This window comes from Hyla sarda, chromosome 1 (assembly GCF_029499605.1).
Source record: "Hyla sarda isolate aHylSar1 chromosome 1, aHylSar1.hap1, whole genome shotgun sequence".
In the NCBI taxonomy this organism is placed as follows: Eukaryota; Metazoa; Chordata; class Amphibia; order Anura; family Hylidae; genus Hyla; species Hyla sarda.
This window is the reverse complement of record NC_079189.1, coordinates 591008192-591023457: the sequence shown is the minus strand read 5'-3', so window position 1 is coordinate 591023457 and position 15266 is coordinate 591008192. Positions and strand designations below refer to the sequence as shown.

The 15266-nt window shown below is 47.2% G+C and overlaps 1 protein-coding gene and 1 long non-coding RNA gene across 4 annotated transcripts in view; one reads left to right on the top strand and one right to left on the bottom strand.

The window, feature by feature from the left end:
* Window positions 1-15266, top strand: part of EGFLAM (EGF like, fibronectin type III and laminin G domains) — a 167153-nt gene that overhangs the window by 49037 nt on the left and 102850 nt on the right. For 2 of the 3 annotated variants that reach the window (XM_056546224.1, XM_056546215.1), the window contains exons 3-4: window positions 9649-9732; window positions 11279-11305. In XM_056546224.1, the coding sequence (XP_056402199.1) occupies window positions 9649-9732; window positions 11279-11305 (111 nt within the window). Of the gene's footprint in view, window positions 1-2837; window positions 2857-9648; window positions 9733-11278; window positions 11306-15266 lie in introns of those variants that run through there. The other variant, XM_056546231.1, reaches the window with a different exon arrangement.
* LOC130295456 (uncharacterized) overlaps window positions 1-15266 on the bottom strand; it is a 76240-nt gene that overhangs the window by 1391 nt on the left and 59583 nt on the right. The gene's annotated exons all lie outside the window — the stretch shown is intronic.

Here is a 15266-nt window from a genome sequence, read left to right as displayed (position 1 = left end):
TCCATGACTCATGGACAAGCCTGATGCTGCTACAGGACTGATTAGTGTCCCAGTAGGTATTGGGACCCCTAGTGGTGGGGTTTTCAGGATCTGTTTTCTTTATTGAATATTCAAAATTTTTAAATAACCAAATTAAAAAAGGTCTTTAATTTTTATCAGTACTAACATAGAATGATTATTGTTTTTTTATCTGACAGTGCCCATTTAAGGTGGTCATACATTTTTCAGATGCCTGTTTGTTCGGCTGACAGTCATCTCTCCCTATCCATGATATAAGTGAAAACTAGCTGATCAGTGGGGGTCTGACAGCAGGGACTCCCAAATATCACAAGAATGGAGGACAATTGTCCCCAAAGTGAATGAAGCAGCATCCCGCATACTTGGTCACCACTCCATTGACTGTGTATGAACATTATTGGTACTCCCCTATCCTCGTCCGCCCTATAGAGAGTGATTGAACATGTGCACAACCGCTCTATTCACTTGAGTGACATGAGACCCCCATTTTCATGATCTGTGGAGGTCCTAGGGGTTGTACCACCTCCTGTGGATTGGGGATAACTTTACATTTTGGGATGATCCCCTTCAGCAGATATCAGGAAACACAAGGATGTGACCTCATTGAGGCTCCATCCATCAGTCTAATAAGTGGAGTAGCAGAGTAATAGAGTTGCATGTTTTATAGCTTCCACCACTTCGCCAGATACATTTTCTCATCCTTTTTGTTTCTCAGGGGCGACATATTTAAAACCTCTCTGCATAAACTACAGAAGCTCCACAAAATTTACCACAGACCAAAACAATGAGAGACAAGGTTTATAAATTACCAGGAGAAGGCAGTGTAGAAATTAATTGTACGTGGTCCCCGGGGGATCGGAATGGGTTTAAGGCGAGAGAACAATTAAATCTATCGAAGAGAAATTAAGTCATAAATTACAGGTGCTTGAAGTTAAATGTAGAAGGGAAGAACATTCTTAAAGGAGGAGGATTCTACCTGCCGGGATCATTAGTCAGAGCCACACTTTGTAGATCGAAGCTGAAAAGATAGGCGACGTAGAGCGCTGCCATTTATTGCCGCAGAAAATGAGTTTATTCTCTGGAGGTAACACTGGAGAGGCAATGGGGTCCCCCCAGACCGGACGCTGCACTTTGATGACAATGTTCACCTAATTAGTAACAATGGGGCAGACAGACAAATCAATAAGAGGATGTAGCCGGAATGAGCTCGCAGAAAGATGAAAAAGAAAGATCATTGTGTATCTACAAGAGACGCTCCGCACACCTCCCCCTCTGTCATCATTACTTATACAATTCGGAGACCCTACGTGTAATCACCAGGATGTGTGAAACGCATGAGAACATCAATAACCAACCATGATGACTGCCCCCTTCATAGGACCCGTTGGGGTATATCTAGTAGAAGGGAGTGGTATAGGATTAGATGGACTTGGCTACTTTCTTCCCAAGAAACAGCACCCGCACCTATCCATAGGTTGCTGGTGGTATTGCAGCCCAGTGCTAAACCAAAATACAGCCCCCTTCATAGCTGTAGGCAGACATAGACATAATAAAGTAATGGACACTTCTCTGGTTGGCTGCACACAGCATCATTGCCGTTGTATTATAAAAGTGGTTACTTGTTATGGCGCCCCCTACCAGTTACATATCACGGGTCCCCTCGCTGTCGCATACCTATTATGTTGCCTACAGCTGTAACATGCTTGTCATGATGTCCCCTGCAATTTCATATTTGTTATGGCACCCCTAGTGTTACATACTTGTTATGACACCCTTGTTACATACATGTTATGGTGTCCCCTGGTCTTATATGCCCGTTATGGAGCCCCATACTGTAGGCATGTTATGGAGCCCCATCTGGTTTTTATGGTGCCCCCTGCTGTTATATACAGTATTACTTATGCCAGAACCTGTCATTAGATACTTGTAAAAAAAAAAAAGTTACATAGTTTGTAATGCTGAAAATAGAGAAACATCAATATAGTTCCCTCTATTACCCTATAACGTTGACCAGAGGAAAACAAAAACCCCATGAAGAAGATTTTTTTTTCTCATTTTAGGGAAAGCAATTCCTTCCTGATTCTAAATCTATCATTTTGTGACACCCTCTGGTGTTACATATTTGTTATTTGGCCCCTTGGTGTTGCTACTTGTTATGGCTGCCCCTGGTGTTACATACATATTATGGCACTAATTATTCCCTAAGTGTTATATGGTTGTTATCCCTCCCCCCCTAAATTACACACTACTTTTTATGGCACCCCCTGGAGGTATGAACTTGTTATGGTGTCCGAGGTTTTACATACTTATTATGGTGCCCCTGGTGTTGCATATGTGTTATGGCATTCCATAGACAAGGGGTCATCCAGGAACATAAATGCTGCAATAAATGGGAGTGAATGGTCAGAGAAATGTCATAGAATATTGTAACGCCCCAACGGGTGTGGACCTGCTGCTACTGTGGACCTGTTTGGTGTAGGGCCAAACTTGGGAGTGCAGTCATAGTGTTCCCCTGGTTTTCACCCACTTGCGCTCTTAAATATGTGATGTCAGTCAGGGATTGGAGGGGGAGCAGAATCAGTCCGGACCCTGCAGGGAGGAGGAGCCGTGCAAGTAGTTCAGCCATGATAGGCAGAGGGACGCGGCACACGCTGGCGGCTACCAACTGCAAGCGTTACAGTTACAGTATTGGTCTTAAAGAGAACCTCTCATTAACCTGAGACATTTTATAATCCTCCCAGTTCACTGCCTCTATCTTGGGGGGGTGCTCTAGGAGACACCTAGTGGCAGCTTTTTAAAACACAAATAAAACAGAAAACTTCAATTTCTTTAAACAAAGTATATTAGAAAGATTTTTTGTTAACCATAAGGAGTGCAATAACAAAAATTAGTTTTAATCAGAGTGCCCATTTAAGTGATGGTAACAACAGCCCCTCCCCCCAGAGACCAGGGGTGACAGGGGAGCAGTATACAGAACCTTATCCAGGTGTAGTGTTGCTATCCTGTCTTATCTAAGCTTCAAGTAGTACAATGAAGCTGTTATCAGATCCACCAACATCTAATCGAAAGGAGATGACTATGCTCACTCTGTCCCAGTCTATATGGCAAAGTTAGAAAGTCAGCGGTAGAGAACAGGAAATGTCCATCAACGGTATGTACTGGAAAACTGAAAACTAAACTTAAGATTTTTTTTTGTTTGTTTGTTGTCACATGGATAATTGCCTAAAAAAAACATAGAGGCACCTTAAGGACCTCCTCAGACCCCAGGGCCAGATCCATCTGTAACCTCGGCACCCCCTACAGTTATCCACCTGCCATGTTTTACCTTTTACCCTTTGTATTGATTACTCTGTATTTTAATCAACTTATTATGTCTTTATTTTAATGGTTGGCCCACTGATTTTTCCCAGGCAGGTTTATTTGTGTCAAAGGGGTATTCCAGGAAAAAACTTTTTTTAATATATCAACTGGCTCCCGAAAGTTAAACAGATTTGTAAATTACTTTTATAAAAAAAATCTTAATCGTTCCAATAATTATCAGCTGCTGAAGTTGAGTTGTTCTTTTCTGTCTGGCAACAGTGCTCTCTGCTGACATCTCTGCTTGTCTCTGGAACTGCACAGAGTAGAAGAGGTTTCCTATGGGGATTTGGTTTTACTCTGGACAGTTCCCTAGACAGGTGTCATCAGAGAGAACTTAGACAAAAAAAGAACAACTCAACTTCAGCAGCTCATTGTTACGCCGAGCGCTCCGGGTCCCCGCTCCTCCCCGGAGCGCTCGCTTCACTCTCCCCGCGGCAGCGCTCCGGTCACGTCCTCTGACCCGGGGCGCTGCGATTCCGCTGCCAGCCGGGATGCGATTCGCGATGCGGGTAGCGCCCGCTCGCGATGCGCACCCCGGCTCCCCTACCTGACTCGCTCTCCGTCTGTTCTGTCCCGGCGCGCGCGGCCCCGCTCCCTAGGGCGCGCGCGCGCCGGGTCTCTGCGATTTAAAGAGCCACTGCGCCGCTGATTGGCGCAGTGGTCCCAATTAGTGTGTTCACCTGTGCACTTCCCTATATCACCTCACTTCCCCTGCGCTCCCTTGCCGGATCTTGTTGCCTTAGTGCCAGTGAAAGCGTTCCTTGTGTGTTCCTTGCCTGTGTTTCCAGACCTTCTGCCGTTGCCCCTGACTACGATCCTTGCTGCCTGCCCCGACCTTCTGCTACGTCCGACCTTGCTTTTGCCTACTCCCTTGTACCGCGCCTATCTTCAGCAGCCAGAGAGGTGAGCCGTTGCTAGTGGATACGACCTGGTCACTACCGCCGCAGCAAGACCATCCCGCTTTGCGGCGGGCTCTGGTGAAAACCAGTAGTGGCTTAGAACCGGTCCACTAGCACGGTCCACGCCAATCCCTCTCTGGCACAGAGGATCCACTACCTGCCAGCCGGCATCGTGACAGTAGATCCGGCCATGGATCCCGCTGAAGTTCCTCTGCCAGTTGTCGCTGACCTCACCACGGTGGTCGCCCAGCAGTCACAACAGATAGCGCAACAAGGCCAACAGCTGTCTCAACTGACCGTTATGCTACAACAGTTACTACCACAGCTTCAGCAGTCATCTCCTCCGCCAGCTCCTGCACCTCCTCCGCAGCGAGTGGCCGCTCCTGGGATACGCTTATCCTTGCCGGATAAATTTGATGGGGACTCTAAGTTTTGCCGTGGCTTTCTTTCCCAATGTTCCCTGCATCTGGAGATGATGTCGGACCTGTTTCCCACTGAAAGGTCTAAGGTGGCTTTCGTAGTCAGCCTTCTGTCCGGAAAAGCCCTGTCATGGGCCACACCGCTCTGGGACCGCAATGACCCCGTCACTGCCTCTGTACACTCCTTCTTCTCGGAAATCCGAAGTGTCTTTGAGGAACCTGCCCGAGCCTCTTCTGCTGAGACTGCCCTGTTGAACCTGGTCCAGGGTAATTCTTCCGTTGGCGAGTATGCCGTACAATTCCGTACTCTTGCTTCAGAATTGTCCTGGAATAATGAGGCCCTCTGCGCGACCTTCAAAAAAGGCCTATCCAGCAACATTAAAGATGTTCTGGCCGCACGAGAAATTCCTGCTAATCTACATGAACTTATTCACCTAGCCACTCGCATTGACATGCGTTTTTCCGAAAGGCGTCAGGAACTCCGCCAAGATATGGACTCTGTTCGCACGAGGCGTTTCTTCTCCTCGGCTCCTCTCTCCTCTGGTCCCCTGCAATCTGTTCCTGTGCCTCCCGCCGTGGAGGCTATGCAGGTCGACCGGTCTCGCCTGACACCTCAAGAGAGGACACGACGCCGTATGGAGAACCTCTGCCTGTACTGTGCTAGTACCGAACACTTCCTGAGAGATTGTCCTATCCGTCCTCCCCGCCTGGAAAGACGTACGCTGACTCCGCACAAAGGTGAGACAGTCCTTGATGTCTACTCTGCTTCTCCACGTCTTACTGTGCCTGTGCGGATGTCTGCCTCTGCCTTCTCCTTCTCTACAGTGGCCTTCTTGGACTCTGGATCTGCAGGAAATTTTATTTTGGCCTCTCTAGTCAACAGGTTCAACATCCCGGTGACCAGTCTCGCCAGACCCCTCTACATCAATTGTGTAAATAATGAAAGATTGGACTGTACCATACGTTTCCGCACGGAGCCCCTTCTTATGAGCATCGGATCTCATCATGAGAGGATTGAACTTTTGGTCCTCCCCAATTGCACCTCGGAAATTCTCCTTGGACTTCCCTGGCTTCAACTTCATTCCCCTACCCTGGATTGGTCCACTGGGGAGATCAAGAGTTGGGGGTCCTCTTGTTCCAAGAACTGTCTAAAACCGGTTCCCAGTAACCCTTGCCGTAACTCTGTGGTTCCTCCAGTAACCGGTCTCCCTAAGGCCTATATGGACTTCGCGGATGTTTTCTGCAAAAAACAAGCTGAGACTCTACCTCCTCACAGGCCTTATGATTGCCCTATCGACCTCCTCCCGGGCACTACTCCACCCCGGGGCAGAATTTATCCTCTCTCTGCCCCAGAGACTCTTGCCATGTCCGAATACGTCCAGGAGAATCTAAAAAAGGGCTTTATCCGTAAATCCTCCTCTCCTGCCGGAGCCGGATTTTTCTTTGTGTCCAAAAAAGATGGCTCCCTACGTCCTTGCATTGACTACCGCGGTCTTAATAAAATCACGGTTAAGAACCGCTACCCCTTACCCCTCATCTCTGAACTCTTTGATCGCCTCCAAGGTGCCCACATCTTCACTAAATTGGACTTAAGAGGCGCCTATAACCTCATCCGCATCAGAGAGGGGGACGAGTGGAAAACGGCATTTAACACCAGAGATGGACACTTTGAGTATCTGGTCATGCCCTTTGGACTGTGCAACGCCCCTGCCGTCTTCCAAGACTTTGTCAATGAAATTTTTCGTGATCTGTTATACTCCTGTGTTGTTGTATATCTGGACGATATCCTAATTTTTTCTGCCAATCTAGAAGAACACCGCCAGCATGTCCGTATGGTTCTTCAGAGACTTCGTGACAACCAACTCTATGCCAAAATTGAGAAATGTCTGTTTGAATGCCAATCTCTTCCTTTTCTAGGATATTTGGTCTCTGGCCAGGGACTACAGATGGATCCAGACAAACTCTCTGCCGTCTTAGATTGGCCACGCCCCTCCGGACTCCGTGCTATCCAACGCTTTTTGGGGTTCGCCAATTATTACAGGCAATTTATTCCACATTTTTCTACCATTGTGGCTCCTATCGTGGCTTTAACCAAAAAAAATGCTGATCCCAAGTCCTGGCCTCCTCAAGCAGAAGACGCCTTTAAACGACTCAAGTCTGCCTTTTCTTCGGCTCCCGTCCTCTCCAGACCTGACCCTTCCAAACCCTTCCTATTGGAGGTTGATGCCTCCTCAGTGGGAGCTGGAGCTGTTCTTCTACAAAAAAATTCTTCCGGGCATGCTGTCACTTGTGGTTTTTTCTCTAGGACCTTCTCTCCAGCGGAGAGGAACTACTCCATCGGGGATCGAGAGCTTCTAGCCATTAAATTAGCACTTGAGGAATGGAGGCATCTGCTGGAGGGATCAAGTTCTCCTGTTATTATCTACACCGACCACAAGAACCTCTCCTACCTCCAGTCTGCCCAACGGCTGAATCCTCGCCAGGCCCGGTGGTCTCTGTTCTTTGCCCGATTTAATTTTGAGATTCACTTTCGTCCTGCCGATAAGAACATTAGGGCCGATGCTCTCTCTCGTTCCTCGGATGCCTCAGAAGTTGAACTCTCTCCGCAACACATCATTCCACCTGACTGCCTGATCTCCACTTCTCCTGCCTCCATCAGGCAGACTCCTCCAGGAAAGACCTTTGTTTCTCCTCGCCAACGCCTCGGAATCCTCAAATGGGGTCACTCCTCCCATCTCGCAGGTCATGCGGGTATCAAGAAATCTGTGCAACTCATCTCCCGCTTCTATTGGTGGCCGACTCTGGAGACGGATGTTGTGGACTTTGTGCGAGCCTGCACTATCTGTGCCCGGGATAAGACTCCTCGCCAGAAGCCCGCTGGTTTTCTTCATCCTCTGCCTGTCCCCGAACAGCCTTGGTCTCTGATTGGTATGGATTTTATTACTGATTTACCCCCTTCCCGTGGCAACACTGTTATTTGGGTGGTCGTTGATCGATTCTCCAAAATGGCACATTTCATCCCTCTTCCTGGTCTTCCTTCTGCGCCTCAGTTGGCTAAACAATTTTTTGTACACATTTTTCGTCTTCACGGGTTGCCTACGCAGATTGTCTCGGATAGAGGCGTCCAATTCGTGTCTAAATTCTGGAGGGCTCTCTGTAAACAACTCAAGATTAAATTAAATTTTTCTTCTGCATATCATCCCCAGTCCAATGGACAAGTAGAAAGGATTAACCAGATCTTGGGTGATTATTTGCGACATTTTGTTTCCTCCCGCCAGGATGACTGGGCAGATCTCCTCCCATGGGCCGAATTCTCGTATAACTTCAGGGTCTCTGAGTCTTCCTCCAAATCCCCATTTTTCGTGGTGTACGGCCGTCACCCTCTTCCCCCCCTCCCTACTCCCTTGCCCTCTGGTCTGCCCGCTGTGGATGAAATTTCTCGTGACCTTTCCATCATATGGAGAGAGACCCAAAATTCTCTCTTACAGGCTTCATCACGCATGAAGAAGTTCGCGGATAAGAAAAGAAGAGCTCCCCCCGTTTTTTCCCCTGGAGACAAGGTATGGCTCTCCGCTAAATATGTCCGCTTCCGTGTCCCTAGCTACAAGTTGGGACCACGCTATCTTGGTCCTTTCAAAATTTTGTGTCAAATTAATCCTGTCTCTTATAAACTTCTTCTTCCTCCCTCTCTTCGTATCCCTAATGCCTTTCACGTCTCTCTTCTCAAACCACTCATCCTCAACCGTTTTTCTCCCAAATCTGTTCCTCCCACTCCTGTTTCCGGCTCCTCGGACATCTTCTCGGTCAAAGAAATTTTAGCTGCCAAAAAGGTCAGAGGGAAAAAATTTTTTTTAGTGGACTGGGAGGGTTGTGGTCCTGAAGAGAGATCCTGGGAACCTGAGGACAACATCCTAGACAAAAGTCTGCTCCTCAGGTTCTCAGGCTCTAAGAAGAGGGGGAGACCCAAGGGGGGGGGTACTGTTACGCCGAGCGCTCCGGGTCCCCGCTCCTCCCCGGAGCGCTCGCTTCACTCTCCCCGCGGCAGCGCTCCGGTCACGTCCTCTGACCCGGGGCGCTGCGATTCCGCTGCCAGCCGGGATGCGATTCGCGATGCGGGTAGCGCCCGCTCGCGATGCGCACCCCGGCTCCCCTACCTGACTCGCTCTCCGTCTGTTCTGTCCCGGCGCGCGCGGCCCCGCTCCCTAGGGCGCGCGCGCGCCGGGTCTCTGCGATTTAAAGGGCCACTGCGCCGCTGATTGGCGCAGTGGTCCCAATTAGTGTGTTCACCTGTGCACTTCCCTATATCACCTCACTTCCCCTGCACTCCCTTGCCGGATCTTGTTGCCTTAGTGCCAGTGAAAGCGTTCCTTGTGTGTTCCTTGCCTGTGTTTCCAGACCTTCTGCCGTTGCCCCTGACTACGATCCTTGCTGCCTGCCCCGACCTTCTGCTACGTCCGACCTTGCTTTTGCCTACTCCCTTGTACCGCGCCTATCTTCAGCAGCCAGAGAGGTGAGCCGTTGCTAGTGGATACGACCTGGTCACTACCGCCGCAGCAAGACCATCCCGCTTTGCGGCGGGCTCTGGTGAAAACCAGTAGTGGCTTAGAACCGGTCCACTAGCACGGTCCACGCCAATCCCTCTCTGGCACAGAGGATCCACTACCTGCCAGCCGGCATCGTGACACTCATAAGTACTGGAAGGATTAAGATTTTTTAATAGAAGTAATTTACAAATCTGTTGAACTTTCTAGAGCCCGTTGATATATATAAAAAAGTTTTTTCCTGGATAGCCACTTAAAATATTTAATTTGATGTTATAATACATATTCTAGCGCGCTGTTAATGTGAGGCTGTTGTGACACCTTCATCATTATCCTGTAATCTTAGAAGTTTAATTATGTTATTTATTACCGCCGGGGCCCTCAGAGTAATCCTCCATGTCTCTCTTGTAGGTTTTCTACACTGAAGTAATTAATGGCAAACACGTGAAACAGCAGACTCAGGACGTTCCGCTAAAGCTGGATATGTTGAATATGGTACGTCACATAATTACGGGAATATTTCTAGCATTATCTCTTATAATTTATTAAATATTACTGGTTAATAAAGCTGCAACTAACTGCACTGCAGTATAATGTATACAACATATCTAAGTGAACAGTGCTTATAGGGGTTAAAATAGGCCATCAGTATCTGTCCAAAGAGGGTCTGTGTCACTCCAGCCATTGTTTATCCGGCACAGTGCCATACATTTGGTTGTGGCTGTGTCTGGTACTGCATCTCACAGCAGTACTAGACAGTACCAGACACAGCCCCAACCAAATATATGGCCCTGACAACAGCTTAACTAGATAACTATGGTCTATACCAAGTGTCCGCTATCGGTATTATAGTGAGGACCTTATCCATTGTCACGTCCCCTCCCATGGACTTGCATTGAGCGCGCGGGGCGTGACGTCATGAGGGGGCGGGGCTATGACGTCACAAGCTCCCGGCACCTGCTCCAGCATTGTTCCAAACGCTGAGTAGAGGAGTACCCCTTTAAAGTCCTATAACATGGGCCAGACAAATAGTCCAATACTTGGTCTGTGTAATATTCCCAGCGGTCAGCCATTGGCCGATCACATGGTTTTGACTTGCCAGAAAACTCTGGTTCATCGGACACACGTCACCCTGTGTAAGAGGGGATGTGCAGGCGATGAATAATTGAAGTTGAGGGCCACACACATGACCCAGAGATCTTTCATGCCTGCCCAATAACCATTATATAGGCCTGTTAAAGTAGTGCCGATCATTGGCACCTGGTTCGGGCAGTGCTCAGCCCATGCACACTCTTTATTATACATGACATACATTTTAGTGCATCTTTCAAGACAATTTAGACAGTTTTCAATGTGCCACGTCTCGGGTGGCTTAGGGCATGCTCACACAGCCACAGTTTACATTCATTTAGACGCAGAATCCTTGCAGATCCAGATCAGCATGGAAAAGCATCCCCCACTGACTTCGAAGGTCATTTCCACACCACGCTGAGAAATCCATGCAGCATTCAAAGACAGTGTTGCAGATTTTTTTGGCGTCCAAAAAAAGTGACGTCACTTCTTTTTGCATCATTAAAATTAATAGAAGTTTTGAAACTTGTGTCAAAATTCTCATATGAAGTCCACAGTAGGGAATTTTTTAACAAACCCTTAATATTTTGTGCCAAAGTAATGGTGATCGCCTTTAATAAAGCTAATGCTGACTAGGTGACATTTGGGCCCTCATTGCTGTTTTTGAGTTCCTATGAGCCCACTCCTTGGTACACAGCCGTTTCTCATTCTCAATATTTCAGGGGCTGGGACAAGAGCAAGGTTCTTTGCCAGTAGCACACACAGAGCTTCTTTTTCCTTACTTCTCTGGCCAATCAGTACCTATGTCATTTGCTGTGCTCCTGGCTCCAAGCTCCTGGCGACGGCTCCATCGTTCAGAACAGTTTGTTCCAAACGCTGAGCAGCGGAGTACAACTTTAATGTACTTGATGTGTTTTATAATGTTATGCATTTAAAAATAAATAAATAACAAAAATAATTTCTATTTTAGGGGCAACTGGAGGCGAAGGAGATGTTTGTAAGTAGTATTCATGTTTGGCTGAGCAGGTGAATGATCAAGTGCATAACTGTATGATTTTTCATGGACATTGTAAAAAGGGTGTACATACCATGTGGCTGCTTTGGTGCCCTTTGAAAGAAGAGGGTCCAGCTCTGACTGGTCCCATTCCCATTTGTACTGGGTGGCAAGACCCCTAAAGTTCTGAGCGAGACCGGGTTCATTGGACTCCCAGCACATGTGGTTGGTAAATCTACATTAAAGGAGAACATCGGCAAAAAATGTACTTATTCCCTATCCACAGGATAGGGGATTGGGGGGGGGGGGGGGTGACCGCTGGGATCCCCCTGCGATCTCCAAGACAGGACCCGACACTTGGGCATCATCGGCGCTTCCATAGAAATCAATGGAGCGCGTGCCATCTACTGGTAGACGACATGCGCTCCTCAGTGAGAGAGACGGGGTCCCGTCCCGGAGATCGAAGGGGTCCCAGCAGTCAGACCCCCCGCGATCAGCTACTTATCCCCTATACTGTGGATAGGGGATAAGTTCACTTTCTCTGAAGTACTCCTTTAAGTGAATGTAAACCTGTCTGGGATGACCATGTATCTATCCAAAGATAAAAAATGAAAAAGTAAATAATATAAGGACAGACTAGGTGGACCAAGTGGTCTTTTTCTGATGACAATGTTCTATGGCCGAACATTTGGCCGACAGCAATTAAAGGTGTATGGCTACCTTAAAGAAAATGTCTGGGGAAAAATAAATGCTCCAAGGCTGCGGGTAGTGTAAAAATAATGAAAAAGCTATACTCTACTCCACCAGTCACCCACAGCTGCCATGCCGCCGTACCTGGAAGGGCGCGTGTCCCTCCTTTTCGTGGTGGAAAGTGAATAGTGTGTGGTGGAAGGGGGCGTGTCCCTCCTTTGTGGTGGTGGGAAGTGATTGGTTTGTCAGCCCATGCAGCCTTGTCCATGACTCATCTCTTGTCCATAACTCATGGACAAGCCGGATGCTGCTGCAGGACTGGTTAGTGTCCCAGTAGATATTGGGACCCCTAGTGGGGGGATTTTCAGGAGCCGTTTTTTCATTAATTATTTAAAGAATTTTAAACAACCATATTACAAAGGGTCTTTCATTTTTAATCAGTAATAACATATAAAAGTTTTTGGATCTGACAGTGCCCATTTAACCAATCAGTAGCCACAGTGGTGTCCTGAGTGATTGGTATAGCGGCCAGGTGTTATGGGGTTGGTACTCATTAAAGGAGAAGTCTGTAGGATAGGTGATAGGTTTTAGATCGCGGGGATCTGACCGCTGGATCCACTGATGAACTCCTGTACGAGAGCGGCATGTCACGACCCCCGCTCCCTCCAGAGGGGTGTGGAAGCCCCCGCTTAATGCTGGGATCGTAACACGCCACTCTCAGGGAGAGCCAGGGCCCCTTACAGGAGATGGCGGGGGGGGGGGGGGGGCAGTGGTCAGACCCCCTGCCATCTTAAACTTATCCCCTATCCGCAGTTTTTCAGCATGGGACTTTTTCTTAAATGCCCATATGGCATCCAGGACCCAGGCCACATACCCAACCAGTCCCCATTAGCTACGACACTGCAAGGCGTTTATGTCCTAGGTGGCAAAACCCGGCACCACAATAAAGGGGGTGGATTTTAACCTTTATTGCGCGAGCCCCTCTCGCCTATATTCACCACTGCTTTGAAAAATACAAGAATGCGACAGATGGCGTGCAGCGAATTTGACTTTCTCCTGTAATTACGGCGTCCGTATCACTGAGTCATCGCGTTTCACACATGGCGGTTGATCTTGTATATTGCACAAAGTAAACTAAAAATGTTCTGATGATTTTTGCTGCATCATTACCATCTGTCAGTCATGGATCGGGAAAAAAACAGGACTCTAACTCACTCTCTGGCTGGCACGGTGTAACCTATTTTTTCATAACACGGGTATTACAATCTTAGGTACCTTAGTGTCATATATAACATATGGTATAAATGCCAGATGGGTTCAGGGCCCTCTATCGGGATTACAAGGGACCACTAACAATCTATGCATTTTAAAGAAGCACTCTGGAATATATATATATATTTTTTTTGCTTATATAGTGCAGCAAATGCTAATAATGAATAATGTAGGGGTTCTTGTGTTTGCCTTGTGCTTACCTGTTTTAGCTCAGGTGACAAGTAAAATGAAAAGATTTTGCCCCTAACAACCTGTCACAGCTCAACTTTTTTAAAGGGGTATTCTGGCTTTATACATCTTATCCCCGATCTCGGTGCAGCTCCCGACATTCTGTGCCGGGCACTGCCTCCGAAACCGAGGCATGATGTCACGGCCACGCCCCCTCATGCCGTCATGCCTTGCCCCCTCAATTTATGTCTATAGGAGGGTGCTGCACTGAGATTGCGGGGGTCCCCAGTGGCAGGACCCCCACGATCAAACATCTAATCCCCTATCCTTTGGATAGGGGATAAGATGTATAAGGCTGGAATACCCCTTTAACAAGCTCTGGTAAAGTGAAAACTGATCTGTGATTGGTTGTTACGGACAAAATCTCTCACTCATTTTGATAAATCTGGGCCATACTCACAGTAGAGGTATTTTATGAAGATTTGAAGTCTTTAGGCAGTTTTTTGACTGAAGTCTTTTTACAGCCTTTTTTTTTTCACTTACTTTTACAGCATTTTGGCTGTTTTTGTTGTGAATTTCCAAACTGATTTGTACAATTGTGGTAAAATAGCACAATATTTTTGCCGCAATTTAAAACATAAAAAAATGGCAAAAAACAAACCCAGCCTCATATAGTTTTTTTTTTAACTAGTAAATATCCTGTTCTCATAGAGCTAGCAGCAGTATACGGATAGAGATGAGAGGGGAGGGGACTGGGAGATTTCTCTCTGGAGGACTCAAACTGTCTGGCCATGTATTGCATAATGGGGAGCCCTGTAACAGATCATGAATCAGGGTCCGGGTACTTCTATTTACATCTCTGTTTGTAAAAATGAATAGCTGCCTGTATCTTGCCCCATCTCACCATTGTAGTAACCACAGCAATGATGAGCGTTATGTTAAAGGCCAGCTGGGAGTGGTAGTCCTTCACCTGTTATGTCACATGGGAGAGAGGAGCAACTAACCTGATGTCCCCTGTGAACCCAAATGTCCTGTTAAAGGGGTATTCCAGGCCAAAACTTTTTTTTATATATATATATTATCAACTGGCTCCGGAAAGTTAAACAGATTTGTAAATTACTTCTATTAAAAAATCTTAATCCTTCCAATAGTTATTGGCTTCTGAAGTTGAGTTGCTGTTTTCTGTCTAACTGCTCTCTGATGACTCACGTCCCGGGAGCTGTCCAGCTCCTATGGGGATATTCTCCCATCATGCACAGCTCCCGGGACGTGACATCATCATTGAGCAGTTAGACAGAAAACTTCAGAAGCTAATAACTATTGGAAGGATTAAGATTTTTTAATAGAAGTAATTTACAAATGTGTTTAACTTTCCGGAGCCAGTTGATATATATATAAAAAAAAGGTTTTGCCTGGAATATGCCTTTAATTGAGTTGTTCTTGTAATGCAAAGTGCAGGAATGAAATCTCTTCCACTAATCCAATACAGTCTCCAATGACAGCCACCCAGCACTAACTCTGACCATTGGTCACTGAAGAGGTTAAAGGGGTACTTCGTTGCTAGACATCTTATCTCCTATCCATAGGATAGGGCAGTGGTCTTCAACCTGTGGACCTCCAGATGTTGCAAAACTAAAACTCCCAGCATGCTGGGAGTTGTAGTTTTGCAACATCTGGAGGTCCGCAGGTTGAGGACCACTGGGATAGGGGATAAGATGTCTGATCGTGGGGGTCCCATTATATTCAGAATGTTGGGTTTGGGAGGCTGTGGTTGTGATATCACATCATGCCACGCCCCCTTGTGATGTCACACCACGCCCACTCCATTCAGGCC